This window comes from Chenopodium album, chromosome 19 (genome assembly GCF_948465745.1).
Source record: "Chenopodium album chromosome 19, dcCheAlbu1.1, whole genome shotgun sequence".
In the NCBI taxonomy this organism is placed as follows: Eukaryota; Viridiplantae; Streptophyta; class Magnoliopsida; order Caryophyllales; family Amaranthaceae; genus Chenopodium; species Chenopodium album.
Window position 1 is genome coordinate 2388172 of NC_137852.1, and position 22737 is coordinate 2410908.

Sequence of the window (22737 nt, forward strand, 5' to 3'; positions counted from 1 at the left end):
AACTTGAGAGAGGATAAAGTCAATTTGAATGTACTGTGTGTAATGGTGGCATAATATAAAAAAAAAAAAAAAATGGTGTTGCATAGAAATAATTTAAAGATGACAATTAATTACCTTTACCTTATAAATATTACAACGGAGGACAATTTAAATTGAAAAAGACCATCTTAACTTTTTTTAACGTATTTATTTTTTCTTATAAAAAAATACATCTTTGTTTTAAAGATTGATAGATTAAACTTTGTTCACTTAATCTTAATGATCAACTTAATCGTACATTCGGTGGATGCCACTTAATTGCACTTATTAATCAGAAGGAAATCACAATCTTTAACTTTATTAATTGACATATTGATGTTACATAGCACTCTTGTTATGAGTTGAACCTGGTCAAATGTTGAATTAAACCCCATAATTTGCAATTCTTACTCACATGGTCTGTCTCGTACCACACATTGGCTTTAACTTTAGTCTGCATCAAGAAATGTTCTTAAGTAGTGGTTTGTTAGTCTTGTTACATTTCAATTTCAAAACAACTTTACATCACAATGACAAAAATCAAATAATAAAATGTAATAATGTATGCTATGTTGATCCATTAGTCTATACACAACTTAAATGAGGGTTAGTTATTGCAATATAATTTTATTTTGATCAATAAGTCTATACACAAATTAGGGCAATTGCAATAGGATTGGACGTTGTGGTTTGCAGGATCGCTGAAATGCATCGCCCATCTTATGGTCCAAATGGATAATCAAGTAGTTATTTTTGGTATCTTGGATGTCTTGAAAAGCAATGATCTGCCTTGTTATTGAGGCGATTGTGTTCATCTAGTTGTACTTGAGGTATATCTATATAGTACAACTAAGGAATTTTTTTATTTTTTGTGCTTGTAACTTGTGAAGAAATTGCAAAAAAAAAAATAAAAAAAAAAGTTTTTTTGTCATACCTAACAAACTACAACCGAATGTACAATAATGAAAACCATTCCATTAATACACCAAGTCTTAATGATGAGCACCTAGGAAACACTTTTGTAGGACGATTTAGAAATAATGAAGTGTTAGTTGAAGACAAGTAACTAAAAACAAATAGGACGATTTAGAAATAATGAAGTGTTAACTGAAGACAATAACTAAAAACAAAAATTCTCCAAGTTTTTGTTTCTCAGCCAAAAACGTGTGTAATACACTAGTAAAACAGTTGAGGGGCAAATGCGGCGCATGCAAAATTGCAAATTGTGAAAATCTCAAATGCAAGTCGGCAGAAAATAAAAGTCATCATTTAAAATAAATATGAGTATTGTAGGAGTACTCTTTATATTACTATATTGCGGTAATATAACGTAATCTTAAATCTCATTTTAGAGTTATTATTCGTAATCTTAGGACCTATTTTAATTTACTGAACTGAACTGAATTATTTATAAGAGAGGGAAATTAGGAACTAAACTGAACTGAGTAAAAAATATTATTGTTTAATACATGCTTGGGTTGCAATAACCGTCACTAAGGGCATGTTCACATTTACTTAATTTCAGTTCAGTTCAGCTCCAATCAGTTCAGTTTAGTTTATCTCTTAATTTCCCTCTCTCATAAAATATTCATTTCAGTCTAATTTAGTTTAGTTCAGTTCAGCTTCAATTAGTTCAGTCCAGTTCAGTTCAGCTCCAATCAGTTCAGTAAATGTGAACAGGCCCTCAGAATGAGTTTACTTCATAAGTTCAAGGAGCTTTTATCTCAAAATCATATATCAATAGGAGAAATAACCTTTTAGTCTTATAAAGTGCTTAAATCTCTCATTTTCCATCAATGTGATACACTTATACTCTCTCCGTGTTTTAATAAGTGTTACACTTATTATTATTAATTTTTTATTATTATTATTAATTTATTATTATTATTATTATTATTATTATTATTATTGTTGCTGCTGCTGCTCTTCAATCTTAATTAAATTAGAGGTCATGGTCATGTTTAGTTCTTAAATGTATTTTTTATAATACGATATTTTTTTAACTTGTTATTTTTGAGCTAGCCTCTCTTCAGAAATTAAAAACATACGTAGTAATACTGAGAATAGAATAATTTAAAATTTTGAATGATTCAAAACTTAACACATCGATAAACAGATTTGTCCAAGCAACGCCGCAAAGCAAGTCGGCGGAAAGTTATGGAGTACTCCGTAGTAATTAAACTACTAAATAACAACCAAAAAAGCAGTTGCATTATTGGTCGAATATACTTATCTTTTGTTTAGATCATCCCATTTCATTTCGTATTAATGCTTAATTATCCCCTTTCTTTAACGCTTAAAGGCCCAATGAAATATATACACTTGAAGGCCTCATTTTTTATATGCTTTGGTACAAGAAGCCAAGGATCTAGCAATAAGAGTGGTAGTGTGGTACTTAATGCATTTTCTCATTTTATTTTGTTAAATGAGAAATTGCAAGCTTATGTGACGCATATATTTTTGGATTGTGATGTGGCATTGTGACGTGGCGTATATACTGTGAAGTGTGGCACGTGGCACCATTCCTTTAAAAGAAACACCTTTTAATAGATAGTATAGATAGATTTACGGTGTATATATATACTGTAATATTTACATTCTAATAAGGATACATTAATTGGCTAATTTAAGGGTCTCAATTGTTCACCTTACCTGAGTTACCTCCATTTATTAAATACTTATATTACTCCATATAAAATTTCTCACTTTGTGCAACATCTAGTGTTGTAATTATTACAAAACGGGAGTATTAATTAACATTTTATTAATAATGTGCTTCACTTTGGTGGTGCTATTATAATTTAATAAAATACAATTAAGATCCTCTATATCACTACAACCCATAACTTAAAGTTTGAAACGTACTTGTACTTCATAGTATAAAATACTTTCATTTGATTGGGTGGTTGTAGTATGAAACTACAAAATCAGTAGTTGAGATTCGCAAAAAATAACAGGTTGAAGATTGAGTTCGTCTTTACTAACCACAAAAAATGTGTTTCAATTACACAACACAAAAATATGTTGCCAAATATATCTAATATAATGAGTTACAGAGTATCAATTATCCAAATCATGGAATTGTCGTAAGCAACTACGTCAAACAAACAAGTTCAAGGCTTATCTTAGTGCTCCTATTGGAGTGTCCTTCTATTGCACTTCAATTCAATCATGAACCTCACATTTTCGACAAAGAGATAAAGATACGGACTTTTTAAATCAAGAAAGAGAGCAAGTATTGCTATGTCTACATCAGGTCGTGTTCGTAAGTTATTTTTATTTTAGCTTTAAATTTGGTCGTAAGCTATCTAAATTCGCTTATAAAATGTGTTTTGCTAAAAGTACTAAAATTAGTATTTGGATTAATTAGTTTTTGGAAGCTATTGTTTTCTAGAGTTGACATACATGCAATGCGCATGAAATTTGTGTATTATGAAATATATGACAATTAGAATGAATTGAGTCGGTGTAATTAGTGATCGTGTAGTATTGAATTCAAGATTCTTTAATTATTTGATAAATGAAGATTCTTTAATTTGTTTTGGGTTGTGATATCAAAAAGACAATTATAAGATATTAAGATTCATAGATAATTACACTAGGGCATGTAGATTTGGAGGTTGCCTAAACCATGATGTAGCCACTATGCAACTAATGATGAGAATAATAATGCTCCATGATATTTTTCCACTTGAAATAAGGAACATTTGAGAATTTTCTCAATGCACAAAATAAATAAAGTCAAATAATCAAGATGTATCATGTATGGGGCCATAAGTCTTAACATGTCAAAGTTTTTCTTGGAGACTTCTTCACGAGGGAATGGATTTAATTATCCAGTTGTGGTTTTAGATTTTTGCTCTCCAAAGACATGCAAATATGCAATAGACAAACTAGAAACTATAAATCAAAAGTGGAAAAAAGTATGTCATGATAAGAACAACTTCAATTGTCTTTTAAGTTCGAGCTAATCACTTGCTCACATCTTAACATTTCAGAAACCGACGCAATGTACACGTGTATTGTTATAATTAGTGCTTTGTGGTTGTAACTAAAAAGACTAGCATAGAATTAAGAATTGATTAGTATTGATTAGCCCTTTGATTTTACCGTCATGTTACTAGAGTTGGCCTATATAAATTTAAACATTTATATGGATTATGGATTGAACTTCGACTTAGGAATGCATAATTATATCAACCCTTATCAACCCTTTTTATTACTTTTTATCTCTTGTATAGATTTTCAATCCATATAGTGGAGCTCGTTGACTATTTTATTCTGTTTTTTTTTTTTTTTAATATATTATGGATAAGACTATCTTTACCTTTAACGCAATCTAGAATTCTCTATAGCCACATTAAACCTAATATAATAATATTTTAATAAGATTTTTTTCATTCAAAGTACACATGTCACGATATAGTTGATTAAAGAGATAACATTCATCAATTTAAAATGTACATAGTCACTTTCTTGGCCATCTTTAGAGGTTGTGGGCAATGGGCAATCATGCTGGTAACGTCATTGCCAATGGGAGTAGTCATATCATTTAATACAACAATCACTCAAAGAAAAAAAGTTGGTCATATTTGAGACTTATTTTCCAAATAAACAAGCACATACAAAGAGTAAACAATAAAATCACATGCAAATATATTAATATTTAAATGGAGTTGTATGTACTCTAGTTGCGTTGCTAATTAGTGGGTTTAAGTCAGGCAAAAAGAGTTGAGTTTAGGGATATAGTGGTCCCTTAAATGTCAGCCACTCGCAAGTCCTATCAACAACAACAAAGTTCCAAAATACACATGCTTAAAATACTTTAAAATATTACTCCATACTTCTCATTTGAGGGAATCAAAAACTAACACCTACACTTCTCGAATGAAAAAATCTAGATATATACTTCTCTATGTTTAGGCATATTTCCACAAGGGTGTGATCGGACTAACTAGGTTTAATGCTTGGAATAGTAATTAACTATGTTCGATAGAGTATTAGTAGAACAATGGATCTATTTCAATGATTTACATATTGTACTTTTTTGAGATACTTAATTCTCTATTCTAGTAAAAAGATATTCATTCTATTTCTACAATTTCTGGTGTGAGAAATATAAAAATTGTCTACTCACAAAGGATAATGTAAAAGTCGATAAATAAATGAAAGTTTAGTCAATTTTTCATACCTACCTCATCTCAGCTTATAATTAATCAAAATCAGATATATAAAGTGTAATGATTTAAGACCTCTAATCTCACCTACATCGCGATTTACCTTTGTGGTTGTGAGATCGAGTCTCATTAATCACATGGCCAGCAAGTACTTTAATTCCATGCTTAACCGCCACCCACACACACAATGCCTATCAACATATATAGGCACATTGCTTTCACAAAAGAGGCATTCCATCCAAAATGTGCAATAAAGATATGTATCACAAGAGTGACTCACCAAGTTAGGTGGATAAATGGATCGAACAAGCCCAACCATTTTCCATTGTCAAAGGCATTGATAATAATTTTGTTAGTGGATAAGGAAAGCTTTGCTCCCCTCAATTCATAAACTTTTCCAAATTCCATTAAAAACAAAGCATGAGCTAAATAATACACTAAATTGGTCGCCATTATTTCTAGCCTGAAATTATAGGTGCTATAGAAGACATTAGACACGAGTCTAAAAGTAAAAATTAAAAAAGAAAGCAAAGTTCACTATAACTTCTACACATTTGCCCATATGATTGCTTTTTGCACGTTTACTTATTTTATTATTTATGTGTTTGTACAATTACAAGTTTAACTAAGGGCCTGTTCTCATACGATTATTTTCAGTTCAGTTCAGCTCTAATAAGTTCAGTTCAGTTCTTATCTTAATTTCATTCTCTCATAAAATATTCAGTTAAGTTCAGTTCAGCTCTAATAAGTTTAGTTTAGTTCAGTTCAGTTCAGCTTAGTTCAGTCAATGAGAACAGGCCATAAGTATTGTCAAGCAACGCTCGTCTGGCTAAAAAAAAAAAAAGTGATGTCAAACGAAATTAAAATACAGAAAAGAAAAAAATGGATAATGTTTTTCCATATATTCGATTGTGGTTTATTATATATTTGTGATTAAAATATAGAAAAAACATTATTAGCTAAGCTCTTGGCTCTCTATGGACTCTATCTCTTGCATTTTGCTTGCCTCATTGCAGTTTTGTTACATTAAAAAAAAAAAAAAAAAAAAATAGAATTGGCAACATAAAGTAAACTAGCAATTTATAATATGAAGCCAACTAAATAGAGAAAAAAAAAAAAAAAAAAAAAAAAAGTACTTTAGATAATTAGATATTTAGACAAGAACAAACAACCTTTCCTCGTCTTTCTTTAATCCCTTCTCTAATGTTCTTTTTTCATGATTGGGAAAATCATGTCCAAACTCTAATTCTATTATCCAGCATTTTCTCAACGTAAAAAGGTACTCCGAGATGTATAATTGACAAACTACGTAAATCAAGACATATCCATAAAAAAAATATACTCCGTTTCAAGACTATAGGGTTCAAGACTAGTGGAAACCCAAGATAGCATACAGATTCATATCTTCTCATCAAGTTTCAATTTAAGATTGGGCCTTATATATGCATGTAAAAGATCAATGATTTATCTATGCGTATTACAGAAATCTACGTATAATACAACACTCCATTGAAAAAAATATAAAATAAAAAAGATATACAGCATAGTGCATAACTAAACCTGTTATTACACACTACTATATTACATACGTATTACATATATTATGAATTAGTATAGCATGGGAAAACACAAAGCTATACTATGGGAGAACATATAGTCATATACTAAGGTTTTATACAAGATATATACTAATAACTACAATCTATACATTATACTTATTTAGCATAGCGGTATCAGTATTCCTAAAGTTGTTTCAAGTCAAAATTATTTTTGAGGGAAGGCAAGCTTCTTGTACCTGCTGTTCTACAAACTGCGCCTCGCAGGCAGCAATCATAACAATAGAATGAGCAGTCAGTTGATATCTACTTTGAGCTTCAGCAAACCCTTTGCTAAGAACCCGGCTAATCCAATCCTCGACCTCTTTATCTCTGTCAGATAAGCAGGCAGCTGCGATTATCTGATCCATGACTTTAGGCTCAATCTCCAGCAAGCACTTCGACTTGATTACTTCATTGAAGCTTGCATGAATCATTTTAGATATTTTTGTAGCCAATGTATCATAATCAAAAGGGTTAAATTCTAATTTAACCAAAATCTTACTTAACTGGCCTGAGAAATCCTCCAACCAAGAATCAGATTTTTCGGACAAACACCCTGCATCAACTTCTTCAATGTTGGTGTCATTAACTTCACTTGTTTCAGCCGGAAGGTTCAAGTCAAGGGACATAATAGATCTCCTGTGAGGTCGTTTGACTTCCATGGTAATAGATTGGTCAATTTTTTCATCTGTTCCATTGAGCTTCCTCTTGTTTAAGAAGGTTTGACAAGCCAAGTTATCTCTTGTTTCATGTGAAGCACCTTTAACTACAATTTGAAGTGGCCAGCCTTTTGCCCTTCCAATTCTCTCCTCCGGAAAGTTTGATGGCTTCCCCCTCAAAGGGAGTGTTGAGCTATTCTCTTTAGAAATCGAAGTCAACACGAAGATTCTATTGTTAGTAGCAACTTCCCTCCCGTATGAGTCTGAAAATTTACCACCTTTCATGGCCTGCAACAAGCTGCATTGAAGTACTGGGTCCGCAGAATGGACATTTTCAAAGAGAACAACACAGGATGGTGTCTTCCGCAACTCCTCAGCAATGTGATCAACTATAGTCTTGCCTCGAGACCTTGCCTCAGACCCTTGGCAGAAAGTCATATCTCTAGAGCATAAATCTACATGGATGAAGCTCTTCTTGCTTCCATATAAAATCTCAGCAAGGGCCACAGCAGTTTTCCTCTTAGCAAAAATGTCAGGTCCAGTAAAATTTAGCCAAATATCTCCTCTGAGACCAGATTTTTGGTAGCTTCCACTAACTGTCCAAGAATGAGCGACTATCTGACTGATCATTCTGAGAGCTTCACATTGCCGGCCAACTCTTTCAAATAGAGTTTTAAAAAGTGCCTTAGAATTATTCTCAGGCTGCTCATCTGCTTTTTTTTGTTGCTTCGAAGCTTGAGGAAACAATCCCAACCCCAAATCTGTGGCTACCGAAACAACAGATGAGGGAGATGTTTGACCATCATCCACACCTGATATGCAGAGACTGTAAGGAGAAGAAAATCCACCAGCAAGAGGATGCCCAGTTCTTGGAGGACTTTCTGATTGTTTGGCAGGAAAAATACCACTCTTTAGTGACCTTAAAAGGACTGGCTTGCTAGATGGAGACAACGAATGTTTCAGTACATCCATGGAGGTGCATGAATTGATCCGTCCATAATCACATTCCTTGCAAGACCCGCTGGTAGTGCAGCTGCTCTCATTGTTAACATTTACGACCTTTCCTTCAGGACTTTGGTAGCCTACATCAGTTGGAAGTTGAGAAGATTCTTGACAAACTTCTGGCTTGGATAATGGTTGAGTATGGTTCCGACATTGACATAAATTGCAATGCTTTGTCTGCAAAACTGCTACTGGAGCACTTAACAGCACTTTGCCACCTTTAGCCTGCACTGAAGAGATAAGATATGGTTTACTCAAAACAAAAAATACAACACAAGCATCTATTCAAACATGATTTAAATGAGCAACAAATAAAATAAATGTCCAGGAAGTACATCACAAATGCACAATATAATCATATTCATACTACATGAGTACCATATTCATACTGTAATAAATACTCCCTACTTACAATACAGCAAAAACCTTCTAATAAACCTAAAGTAAGAAGCCTGAACAAGAAAAAGGACTTGTAAATTTGTTAGTTTGTCAGCTCCTTGTATGGACTATGGAGTACTATATCTTGCTCTACATTTTTATTTTATACTGAATTGTAAAACTTCAGTATATCTTGCTCTACATCTTTCATACTGTAATAAATACTCCCTACTTAGCTTTGTTAATTGTATGATTTGTATCTGAACTAGAATAACTAAAATAAAATGAAAGATGCACTCAAAATCTTTAATTCTATTTGAAGTGGTGAAGTATCCAAGATGGTCTTTTAATGAACTACCACCCTATCTCATAATTGCGAACTAGAAGAGAATGTTAAAAATAAACTGGTTTTTTATTGCACCGGAGAATCCATCACCCTCAGAGGTTCCAGCATTTCAGCAGTCAACAGATCGATAGTTTGCTCTAATATAGATAAGTATTATGATGTACGAGTATTTGAAATCAGAATTCTGTAAGTAGCTTGTAGTTCTATACTTGGCTAGCTTAGATCGCTTCGTCATTGTATTCAGAAAACCAACAATAATAAAAGGTTATATTTCCAGGTTCTTCTGAGTAGATAGTAGTTCTACGCTAATAGACTAAACCTGAGCTGCTGTTAGAATGCTGGATTTTTTGTCCTGCAGAGTGCGCAGGAACATTCAATTCTAATTAGATAAAGGTAAGAACAAACATACCCAAGATATTCTATATAATTAGCAATCTAATTTACTTCTCTCAAGTAGTACAGGGGCATAGTTATTCACCTTTAAGTAACAGGTTTTTACTGACTTCACAACATCAATTACTTTTATAATAAGGTTACAAAGCAGCAATGTCTCTTGAAATGGTTTCTAGTCTCTTAACCATAACTTTTGTTAAACTTTCCACTAAAAACTTAAAACTTCCACTGTACCCAAAATTAGGATACATTCGCATATCTGTTAAAAACACGTCCAATGGCTGCTTGGACCCCTTTCGATTATTCCAATTCCCATCTTTTTACTTTTTTTTGGCTCAGTGCACGGAAAAATGTTTACCATTGACTCCGTCTGTCCCACAGGAATTGCCCCAGTTGACCCAAATAATGTTCAAATGGGGCAATTCTAGTGGGATGGAGGGAGTAACAGTATTCTTTGTTAAGGATAAACTCATCCGTCATCACTACACCTAAGAGCATATTTAGGATTCTTGGAATACTATGAGGTCAATATGCTTTGTACTGTATGTTGGGCACATATAAAGGCAAGAATCAGATACAATAATACACCCAATTACAGGTTGTTATATATGCTTGTTAGAAAGTTGGAGGCTTCATCATGAATATCATCCTTTTCCTATATTCCTTGCTTTTGACCCATAAAAGAGAAAATTTTGGTTTGAATCTCTTATGAAAATTCAAAACAAATATTAGAAATATAATGCATACCTTTAGGTTATCAAGTGTATTATTTGATCCACGTTGTTTATCAGCCATTGAAGTCATGCATCCTCTACTTGAAATTTCTTCCACGATTTTTTCACTGCTCATGCTACAGGGAGTGACACATTGATATGAGCTGCCGAATGGACCTTTGGCTTCAGGAGATGAAAAAAACCCACCAAGGGGAACAAATGATCCCATCAAGCTGTTAAACATGAGATGTCAGAGCAGGCAGCAAAATTCAAAAGTAGCTGACGCTACAGAAAGCTCAAACATGGATGTCTATGGGACTGAACATTGCTAATTAACACACAGGCTATTTGCGTAGAATATGAACCGAATACAAAGCAGAACCTTGAATAGTTAATCAACAACAGGATGTAGTCAACCATCTAGTCAAAAGACTTTGGACTCTAATTAAGAATTAATAAATTCAAAACAATAAAATCTACGAGAAGCAACGGGAGAGGTAAGCCATGTCTGCCAGACTAAATCACAATTCACCAGATTTTTTTACAATAATGTATGGTTTGTCTCCGTCAAAAAAAAAAAAGTATGGTTTGTCTCCTTGTCTGTCAAATAGATCCTGAGACCAACAATCTGGGCATTCAACATTAATTTGCAGACATGCTCATAACTATCCTTCCTCCAACATAACTTTAGCATAGAGGCATAGAGCTGCTACACTTCACTTGCTCTCTAGAAAATTTTTCATGAATGAAATTTACCATCACACCCCATCACAGTGAAGGTAAGTCTAATATAAACATGCAGAAATGCATGCTACTGGTCCTGAAGTTCCTAACAGTTAGGGTGGGAGTTCCAGAGTTTTTCATTTTTAGGGTACAGAACTAGACTGAGGAAACGACACTCTACATATATCAATTTCAATTCCTCAAGAACCACAAGCACCATGAACTCATGAAGCCACAGAAAATGTTTAGTTTCAAATGCTACATTTTTATTGCAAATTATATGCTCATCGAGTCATCATAATTTTCAACCTTCAAGAGAGAGTGACTGCACCACGTGCAAAAGCTTTAAGTACTATCATGTAAGCTTGCAAAGTAAATCTATGAGCTTCAGTAGTTTTGTAGCCGTAGAGGTATAAACATCCTAAAAATGCTATGCACATCACATAATAAAATGTTTTTAATGAATGAAAATGTTAGAACTATGCATTAATTAAACTATATCACTGAACTATCATGACGATTTTTGTGTGCAAACTGCCTTAGGCAACAACCAACATTGATAATAAAACAGAACCTCAAAAAACTAAGCATTGTTTTGTTCACATAGTTCAAACTCCAATGGCAGGTAAAAGGATAAACACCACATACGGAGTACTCTGGAAGATATCAAATAACAAATAGAGTATGTATAAGGTCATAGTCCTCATGGGAGTCCTATAGATGTAACTCATGTAAATAGCATATCACAAAAGGTTCTACTCAAGAGCATTGGAAGAAAAAATGATCAAACTTAATTTTATGCAAGAAATAATCTATGATCACAAGTTTAAATTCTCGCTGCTATAGAGGTTAGGTTATCAAATACACCGTAAGCCTAGAGCACGCATCATTCTACTTTAAATAATGAAACAAAAGCTGAAGGTTTTATAAGTCCTGAAACTAGCAGCAGTCGTTCTAAGTACCAAAAATAACACTCCATGTAATACAAGATCATAGAATAGTAAGTCACCTCGACTTAAAGCATGATTCTCCCACCGGAGGCCTGACCGATGTGATCGGTAGAGGCTGCAAATCCCAGTCCTTGTCTACAGACGGAAATCTACGTAAGAACTCCATACACATCTGATCATTAGCAGCAGAACCAATCAGCCATATTCTGGTATCATGAACCTCTAATAGCTTAGTCAATCTTCTAACAACACTATTTACCACATCCTTCACATACCCACTTTCCCCTCCAAGAAAACACTTGAGATTACCAAAACTAACCATCAACCCAGGCCCCAAGCATTGCTGCACCATTAAATCCATTTCTCTAAATCTCAAATTAACAGCCTCATAACTCCAATTCTCGGTCACAATTTTCGACACATCTTTCTCAATTGAAACCACATTGATCCCATGTATCTCCAAAGGCAAAAAACCACTCTCCCTTCTTTTCTCTAAAACCTCTACAAAACCCTTAAGTACATCATTTGCACTAACCCCAACAAGCAATGGATTTCTACCCTTGTGCCTAACAAGAACCTCCCCAATTCTCCTATAATCACCCTCTTCATCCCCAAAACCCGAAAACGGAAACCGAAACCGACAACTACCTGGCTCCGAAAACCCACCAAAAACACTTGGCGGGTACCTAAAATAACCCTGTAATGGCCTCAAAAGAGCCAACTTTACATCAAAACTACAAAACCCTGCATCACTAAACACCCTACTAACAATTGGATCATCAAGAATTGATATAATCAAGTGTGGCAACTCCACTTTAACAACCCCAGATGAACAACTCCCTAACTGTTCTTGATGATTTTTAACGGTCATTAAGCTATCAGGGTGTCTCCTCTGATTAGCTTGTGACCGTTTGATTGCAGCCATCAAAGAATTTGAAATTTTGGGTTCATCAACACAAGGTTGTGAGATAGGTAACCTATCTAATGACACAGAAAGGCAAAAGTCCAAAGCTTTCAACTGAACTTTTGGGTAAAACGCAGCGTTTTTGGCTCTCACACATGCTTCCCGCAGTTGGGAAGGTGATAAAGAAAGAAATGCGGAAACAGCATGAAGCGACGTCGTTTGAGCATGCCCACGGCGGCGCGTGACTAACACTGCCTCATCAAGCGCGTGGGAAGCTTCAGCATTCAGACATTGCTTTGCTGTATTCACCGGAGTTGGCATACTGTTGCCTTCCTAAAAGGGAACACCCCAAAAAATAAAAATCAAATCTTGGGTAATTTTTTTTTTCTTTTTGAAAAATGGGAAATTAAAAAATCAAAAATTTGATTGAAATGAAAAAAAGGGGGGGTGGAAAATTTGATTAATTTATTGTGAAGAAAAGGTGGAGGGAAATGGTGAAGGTGGAGAATGATGGTGAAGAGGGTGGTGGAAAGTGGGACCTTCATTGAGGCATTTAGTCGAACACATGGTAGGCATATATTCGAGTATGATTTCATTTGAGATTTGGGATTCCTGTATTTTGATTGAAACGCTGTTGGATTTGGAATTATGGATGATAAAAGGGGTCAATTCTAACATGGAGTAGTATCTTCTCAAAATTTATTAAAAATTGAAGGGTTTTTAATGTTTCTATTCAAATGGAATCCCACTTTATTTGATGAATTGTTGTTGTATCTCCATTGGAATTGGACCAGTTTGATAAATTTAGTCAATGATTCACTATCAAGTGAAGTAGTCAACTAGTCATTGGGTGGAGTAGTGACTATAAGTCTATAATGGGTGAGTGATGAGGTTACTTTTAGCTCATCATTACAATTCAACGGCCATAGACTAGAGTGGTAACCAAATTGTTTGGGTTTGGGTTTGGATTCGGGTTTGGTCGTGTTATATTCGGACTGAAAATACTACTGTAATATTTAATTTCATTTCACTCTATTCAATTCATCATATGCAGGTGAGGAGTTTATAATTTTGAGGTATGTTGTTTAACAGTTTCTAATTTTAAGTCTAGTTAAGTTTTGGTCTATTATGGAAAAAGATTAACTTAGGGTATACTAGATTTTGGGTCAAATAATATTGGAACATTTTGGTTTGAATCAGTTCAACTCATCCACTTACAGATGTATGTTGGGTGTAAGTCTGATTAGCTAAGTCATATTCACTGGCCTTCGTATTTTTCCATCTTAATCTTTTAATTCATGTTGTTGTCCTTTTACATCTATATTTTTATTCCTCTATTTCCATCATAAACTTTAGATTAATGTTGTTGCCCTTTGACATCTATTTTTAATCCTCTGTTGCCTTATAATTTAGGTGAACATGGCTTATTTTCCACTTGTTCTAAACATACATCTTTTTTTTTTTTTTTTTTTTTTTTTTTCTAAAAGAATTCTAAACATACATCTAATTAAATGTGGTGAGAGTCTAATATGCCGTACGAAAGTAAAAGATAACAAAATTCACATGCAAGTATTGTTTTACTTGTACACCAAAAAATAGCATAGATTAAAAGGCTTACAATTTTACCGGACAAGCTTGACTCCTAAAACTCGTTACTTAGGGCATGTTCATATTTACTGAATTGAGCTGAACTGAACTGAACTGAACTGATTGGAGCTGAACTGAACTGAACTGAACTGATTGGAACTGAACTGAATTGAACTGAAATGAATATTTTATGTGAGAGGGAAATTAAGAGCTGAACTGATTGGAACTGAACTGATTGGAACTGAGCTGAACTGATTGGAGCTGAACTGAACTGAACTGAACTGAAATTAAGTAAATGTGAACAGGCCCTTAGTAATGACATAATGTTTTGTCATAAAACAGACTAGAACTAGCAAAAATAAAAGTGACTAAAATTTAGCAATCACGATCTTTCATTTTCTTCCTTTTTAAATGCGATTAAAGTGGGAATACAATTGACAAGAGGATGGAACTAGCTAGGATTTTTTGGTTCATACATTTTGGTTCGTGGCAAAATTATAACCAACCCTTTTACTAAGGAACAAAAACATTGCTTTCATTTGTACATTAATCAGAAAAAAGAAGGGTACCCTTATTTTTTGTAGGAAACCTTTTGTTTGAAGGTGACTTTTAAGACGTGAGAAGAGAAGAATGAGACATTATATTACATCTTTTTTATTTTTAGGGAAAGGCATTCTATTACTACATCTTAATAATGCAATTATTCCAAAAAGTAAGAACTTTAAGCTTTTGAGTTTTGAGGAAGAACGATTGGTCTGTTTCAGGACCAACATCAACAATGATAGTGAACAAAGAAGGTTTTCTGACAATGCACTAACCATGAGGAAAGAGAGTGTTTCTCAAAAAAAAAAAAAAAAAAAAAAAAAAAAAAAAAAAAAAAAAAAAAAAAAGAAGATGATTATAATTTATGATGGAAAAAATAATATGAGTAACTTTATTCAAAATTACTTACTCCGTAATTTGAAAAAGGAAAAAAATTGTATTTAGAGATCGAGTATATACGAGTGTTTAGATAAATTCATTGCGAAATACTTATGTGTTTACTAGATAATTTGAGCCAACTTGGTTTTTTAATTATCGACAATTGAAATAGAAAAAAAAATCCAGTCTAAAGAAATATAACACGATAGTCAATTATAAATTTATGTTCCATAATAGTCTTCAAACAGGATATGATATAATGAATTTCCTAGGCAAATTAATGCTTTAACAAACAAAAATAAAAAAAAATAAAATAATAATAATAATAATAATAATAATTAATAAGTAGAAAAATTCCTTTAAAAAAACTCCAATTTAGTATAGAGTAATAGATAGTATTTTAGCTCGTAGTCTATACAAAAATTATTTCTTAAGATTATATGTTGCCAAAAACACAAAAAATTATTTATGTTTCAAAAATAGCTTGACAAAAAGCATCTAAAATACAAGTAAAATTTTTAAAAATCTAGCTAGACACATATTGGTTATATTTTTAATTATCTACTAAATCAATTGCAATTTGTATAATTATTGATATCAATGACAGTTATCTAATACAAGTAATAAATTAAGTGAATAGAAAAAAATTGAAGCACAAATATTCAAGTACCCCCTATGGAAAACCATGGGTCACACCGTCACATTATATGAATGAAAGTGACTCAAGGAAAGAAACGACCTATTCTAGGCAAGTGTCAACAATAACATAGTACTCGTACAACTTTTGTGTTGTCGAGTGTCAATTGACCCTAAGATGACAAAAACAATGATTAGAATATTCTAAAAACACATTATAGAGAGAGAAAAGAAGAGAGAGGTTTGTAGGTAAACCCCATCTACTTTTTAGTCAGATTGTCTTACGTGATGGGAGACCACATGCTGAATGTTCCACTGAAAGCCTATATGGTACCATTGAATCTTCAGTTGTACTATTTATGAATAAATGTAGTACAAATGAATGCATATATAATACCACTATATGCATATATAGTGTTACCGTATGTTCAGCAGTATTATTTGATCATCCAATGACATCACAATTGCATATATTTGTACATATGTGTAATTACATGAATGCTGCCCTTTGTTATACATTTAGAAATGCTTAACATTCCTCCCTTTAAAATCCCTCATACTCATAATATTTCTTAGCAATTGTACGAAGTACGTACTATATATGTATGATTAGTAGCTACTCGTACAGTCGTAGGAACTACATACACATCCATTACGTTGTATTATCTTTTAATTACTAGTAGCTGTTAGTTCGGTGTGGTCTCTTTTCTTAAACCACTATCTATTTTCTAAAATCGCTAATGGTAGTAGCGGTTTAAGAAAAGAGACCGCACCTAACTAATAACTGGTCTTTTTGTGTCCTCTTATCACTTGTGAATTAACTAAGGACGCAAAGAGACCTGTTATTAGTTAGGTGCGGTCTCTTTTTAAATCGCTAATAATGATAGCGGTTTTAAGCTGAACCAAAAGAAAAAAAAAAAGTAATAAAAGCCTGACACCGATCCTTCGTGGACAATATCTAGGGAATTTGTTTTTAAACCAATGTATAATAAGAATTTATTTTGTTTTAACAATATTGTGGGAAATCGTTCAAAAAAAATGACACAAATTAATTACAAAAAGCAAAACTTGATTTAGTGGAAAGGTTTGTCATGTGCAATCAAATTTCTAGTTACTTTGAGGGTGGAATTTCGCTTATCCTTCCCCACCAATCTTAAAATTAAAGGTTTATCCGTTGACTTATGAGAGATTTCGGTGTTTTCCGATTCTCCTTACCTACTAAGAAATTTGTTTGACATGCTTGCTTACCTCCTTACAATGCATTGCACTAATTTATCAAGTATTAATTAAATATTGGTTCTTACTTTTATCAATTAAATTAGTCAAAAAACATGAAATTTTAATTAAGATACTTTTTTTATTTTTGTGTGTGTAAATTAAACTTATAAAATTCACGACCTAAACTTTCTCGCACATGATTTATTGTACGAGTAATAATTAAGCGATATCGTATACTTTGGGTCTGTTCTGATTGACTGAATTGAGCTGAATTGAACTGAACTTATTGGAGTTGAACTGAACTGAAAATAAGCTGAATAGAACAGGCCCGAATCATGTATCTTCCTTTTCAAACTTGAATGAAACATAGAACAACCACCCTAAATCATTATGGAATAAATGAGTGATAACATAATAGCAATCCTACTATAACAATTATTCTTTCTAAGGATCACTAAAAAAAATTTCATTAATGTGAATTTTTATTTCACACGCGGTTTATTTCTATTCTTTTATAAATCAACACATAATATTACCTCCGTATATTAGTTGCAACGATTAGATATGTTTTACTCACAATCGTTACAAATAATATCAAACGACGATAATATATATTTTCTTACTTTTTAGATAAAGTGGGAAAAATACGAATACATATTTTCTTGTCACTATTATGACTCTACTCCTTAACCAAACAATTTCTATCATATTCTTACTTTTTAAATAAAGTTAAAAATGAGTACGAATATAAATATTCAACTTTCTTGTCACAAAACTTTGATTGAAGACTTACACTATGTGGAAAGAAAAAAGAGAAAAGTGCTTTAAGAAAATTAGATCGACATGTGCTTATCTATTAAAGAGAACAACAATGGACATGACTCCAATTCCTAACTCATAATTTTTATTCCACTCCATGTAAAAAGATTAATCATTTCATGTATAGTGCTAAAATAAGAGAAACTTTTATCGTTTACTTTTTTAATTAGTAAATATTACTAGCATGTGAGGAGATATTTATTTGAAAGCCACATTTATTTCCTTTGTTATTTTAACAATTGTCATAGGAGTGATAAGAAAAAGAATGATGATATATGCAACCTTAATGTACTATAATTGTGAAATTTATGACAAAATCACGTGTAGATTGATGATGTAATTTACGTTTAATTTTTATTACTGTACTATTTTCTCATTTAGATTTTTTAAAAATGGACGTTCTTTAATTTAGCCATATATAATTCAAAGTATGTCCTTACAATGACCTTTAAGGAGATTAAAAAGAGTTAAAGATTAAAAGGGGTTAAGGCAATCCCTCTTACATTTTATTTCCCACAAATCATGTTTAATCATTAGTGCTTTGTTAAAATTTGCAAGCCGCATAATCTATCACTTTTTAAAAATATATCATAACTTTCAGATTCTACATACCTAAGTCATACAAATATACACTAACCACGTTAAACTTTGGAATATACATCAAATAATACAATTCATCTTTTCGAGCTCTACATCAGTCATCAGTTCATCAATTATTCAAGACACTATATTATAAACTAATAAACATAATTCTTTTTTCTTCATTCTTTTAACCATTGACATCAAATAATGATGTATGTAACGTAAACCTATAGAATATGGTTTTTGAATGTAACAATATTCATATTGTATACGGAGTATGTGCTTTTGAAAAGTCAAATTATGTACATAGAAGTTGATAAAAATTAATAAAATGGACACAGTTTATTTTAAAAACAAATGAAAAAGCAAGTAAACATTACGAGTATTAAAGTAAATGAAATACAATTAAAAAAATAAAATTATCAAGTTATTTTGAAGGTCTTAATCTTAGCTTCGAATTGGAGTAGGACGCATCAATTCCTGGTAATAATCAAAGATTGAAGGTCCAAAATGGCAAAATCCTATTTATTGTATAGTTGTGTGATTGTGCATTTGTGCCCTAGTTGGGTGTGACATGATGTATAGCACAATAACGGTTCCCTTTCACAAAGGCCATGACAAGACCCCCCACCAAAAAAGCTTGATTTCACTTGCTTTAAGATGTCATTATTCATTCTTGTCAAAATTACATAGAATAGAATGAAAGAAGGAAATGCGCATATACTATAACTGATTTATCTAGGGCTAATTGGTCAAGTTTCAAATAAAAGGTCTAGTCGATGATGTCCATCAAATGCCCACTATTGACGTGCTTGTATGCCGTGGCGGATCTAAATACATTAGTTGTATACCTTTTGTTTTGAAATAGATATAATGGTTACACTTTTCTTTTTATTTTATGAAATCTAAGGTGACTAGGTGACACTGAAAATCTAAAAACTATAAGAGTGTGAAAAAGGTCATTATTAGTCCTAGGCTCTAATAATGAGATCTAGTGTTAGTTCGGACCATATATTTGTTGGGTCAAGTGAAATCAATTGTTGGTTAATATAGAGTGCATGTTTGGGTTCAACTAATAAAGTCGAGTTCAATTTTCATAACCCGAGTCACTAGATTCACCCATTATTTGGATACTTCTTGGATATGAGTAATTGTCAATTTAACTGAGTTTCCAAATACATTATAGAGGTAGGTTTATCATGGGAAAAATAGAGCCGTCTATAGAGAGAATAAGAGAAAACTTTCGACCAAAAGTTTAAACCCCGATTCTCAGTATGATTCTCTACTTTTTAAGGTTAAGGTGGTGGATCTTTGTAGTGTAGAGATCAAATTTCTTGGGGCTAATTTAGGGATTCCCCTCCTCCCCCAATTGAATCAAATCAGTAATACCAGTGTGATGGCCTTCTAAGTATATACAGTATGGGCTCTTTACTTCTTTAGACATTATTGCATGTCATATACATGTAACTTAAGCACTAGATGGGCCTTACAAGACCCTTTTGTCACCTTAGTGGGCCTGATATCAAAATTAGATGGGTCAGCCTTGTAGCAGCTTTACAGGCCTGATCACTTTAATTTTAACCACAAATTAAACGGATCTTAATTGTTGTATACTTGGTTAGATCCCGTGCCATGCATGGTGATCTATAGTTATAAACTAAATTAGCCCTGTGCGATGCACAACATAAAAAATTTCAAACCATTAATTGCAATGGTATTTAGATCTAAATAATTAGGATATAGTAAAAATTTGACCAAATTATGCAATACATAGTACTCTTAAATCGGGAGTAATTATATTTGGAAGTCAGATAATTTTTTTTATAAATCCATAATAATGTAAAAATATATATAGAAAATAACATCCTTCGTAATATAATATTTGTCTTCAAAAAAACTATACTTCGTGTATATTTTAATAATTTAAGGTAAAAAATAAGAAGGTTTAAAAAAAAGTAAAAATTAAAATTAAAATATGATGTCAGCAATTGATTTAGGTGGGAATTTTTTTTACCACAACATACGAGTAGTAAATTTAGTGCTCTTCCATAGATGACCCAAACACAACCAATAATCAAGTTTTTTCGTATATATGTCTTATATATGAGTCTTTAAGTTTCATTTTCTTACGTTAAAAAAAAATTCCACTTTCGCAAATCCATTGGAAGAGTATTGTCATTAACATTATTAATTAGAAGATTTAGATACTTCAACTATATAAACATAAAATGTTCATTTGTTTAATGTCTAATACAAGTATTTTACACACACAAATTAAAAAAAAAAAATGAAATCAGCTCCATATAAAAATTGTATTAAAGTATAAATTCATTAAATTGGTCTCACGCATGAATGCAGTTCAAAATTTGAGGGGGTGAAAAAAAAAAAAAGCAGTCAGTGAGATACTTTTGTCTTTAATTAAGCTTCAAGATCTAAAGAATTCATCAATCAATATTTAATTTGTAACATCCGACGATATAAAATAAAGTATGTTTATTACTGTAAATATTTAAATGGTTGCCCCGCTCAACTAATTCAATATGCTTTGGAGAATCTACCGGATATTTGATATTTTTTTTTTTTTTTTTTTTTTGATGCAGAGGAGGGGAAAACCCCGTACAAGAACAGAAATTAAACAACTAATCGTGGCAAGGCCACTCCTATGATATCCTCACGGAGAGTAGCATGAATATCCGGGGGTGCAACCTCGAAAAATACAGTACTCTCCCTTTGGATGACTCCTAAATTAGCTAACACATCCGCAACTTTATTACCCTCACGAAAACAATGAACTACTTGAACTGACCAACCAACAGAATTAATTAAAGCACGACAATTGTTGAGAATATGACAGCATTCGCCTCCTTGGATATCTGGATTCTTGATAGCTTCCACACAAGCTTGATTATCCATTTGTAAGATTAGCTTCTTGATTTCCTTTCTTCTAGCCAGTTTCAAACCCATCTCAGCAGCCAAGAGTTCTGCCTTATAAGCCGAGCACACCACAAAATTTGCAGCAAATCCACCTAGGAACGCGCCACTGCTATCTCTCAGAACTCCACCCCCACCAGCTTGACCAGGGGTGCCTTTTGCAGCACCATCTGAGTTCAAAGAAATCCATCCAAAGGGAGGGGCATTCCACTTGATCAGGATTTCTCTTCGAGGTTGATGAGTATCTTTCGCCAGAGTTATAATTCTTCTTGGGTTATGGAAAGCATTCCACACGTCCTCTGTTTGGCTTCGAATGAACTCCCCTGTATAAGTGGGAATTCGTTGATTACTCCCAAATACAGTGGTATTTCTCCACTTCCATTGCCACCATATAGTGAGAGCAAAACAAGTTGGCCATTTGATATTAAAAAAGTGATTATGGCTTTATTTTTTTCAACTTTTTTTTTTTTTTTTTTTTTGAAAAATAAAAATAAAAAACTCATACTAGTGCCCATTAAGCAAACCCGTATCGGGCATTCGGCCGTATGTTCTTTATAGGGTATCGTGTGTTAGTGTTACCCTTCTTTTCTCCCCAAAAGATAAAGGTTGGAAATACTAAAGAAGGGATTAAATATACAAACTTGTAAAGTATGGTGTTTGCTACCAAGTACTTTGTTGTTAGATTCAAAATATATTGTGATTTAGGCTCAAAATAAACTCGAAACGTATTGGCGTAAGTGCACGAGATCATCAGGTGCATGATCTAGCATGTGAAAGGAGTCACAATATCACAGAATGTTCTAAGATATCATTTCACAATATTTATCTTTCCTAAAATATATCCCAATACTTCAATTTCCTGGTCATGATCGAGAATAGAATTGTCAAATACATTACATAAACCTCCTTATTGTTTGTAAAGTGCGACAGTTTCTGTTATGTAAACAGATAAATGACACATTTAAGCTTAAGAATTTGCTTATCAGTCTATTTGGTAGGGATTCAAAAGCACAAAAGAGCAAAATAATGAGCAAGTAAGGTTTTACCGTTTAGATGTATGTATTAGTGAAGAACGTATCCTTAGCTTCACACTACACCTATCGCTCACATGCATGATGCTATATTTATGTATGTGTAAGAAAGGGAACACGAGCCGCCTGCCATGGTAGCTGAGATCATGTA

At 32.7% G+C, this 22737-nt stretch overlaps 1 protein-coding gene across 1 annotated transcript; it reads right to left on the reverse strand.

Moving 5' to 3' along the window:
• Nucleotides 1-6005: 6005 nt before the first annotated feature.
• Nucleotides 6006-13374, reverse strand: LOC145594720 (protein SMAX1-LIKE 8-like). The gene is made up of 3 exons (XM_081651049.1): nucleotides 12017-13374; nucleotides 10319-10517; nucleotides 6006-8679 (listed from the first exon to the last, which is right to left on the reverse strand). The coding sequence occupies exons 1-3, from the start codon at nucleotides 13180-13182 to the stop codon at nucleotides 6949-6951; spliced, it is 3096 nt and encodes a 1031-aa protein (XP_081507175.1). The 5' UTR covers nucleotides 13183-13374; the 3' UTR covers nucleotides 6006-6948.
• Between the last annotated feature and the right edge of the window lie 9363 nt (nucleotides 13375-22737).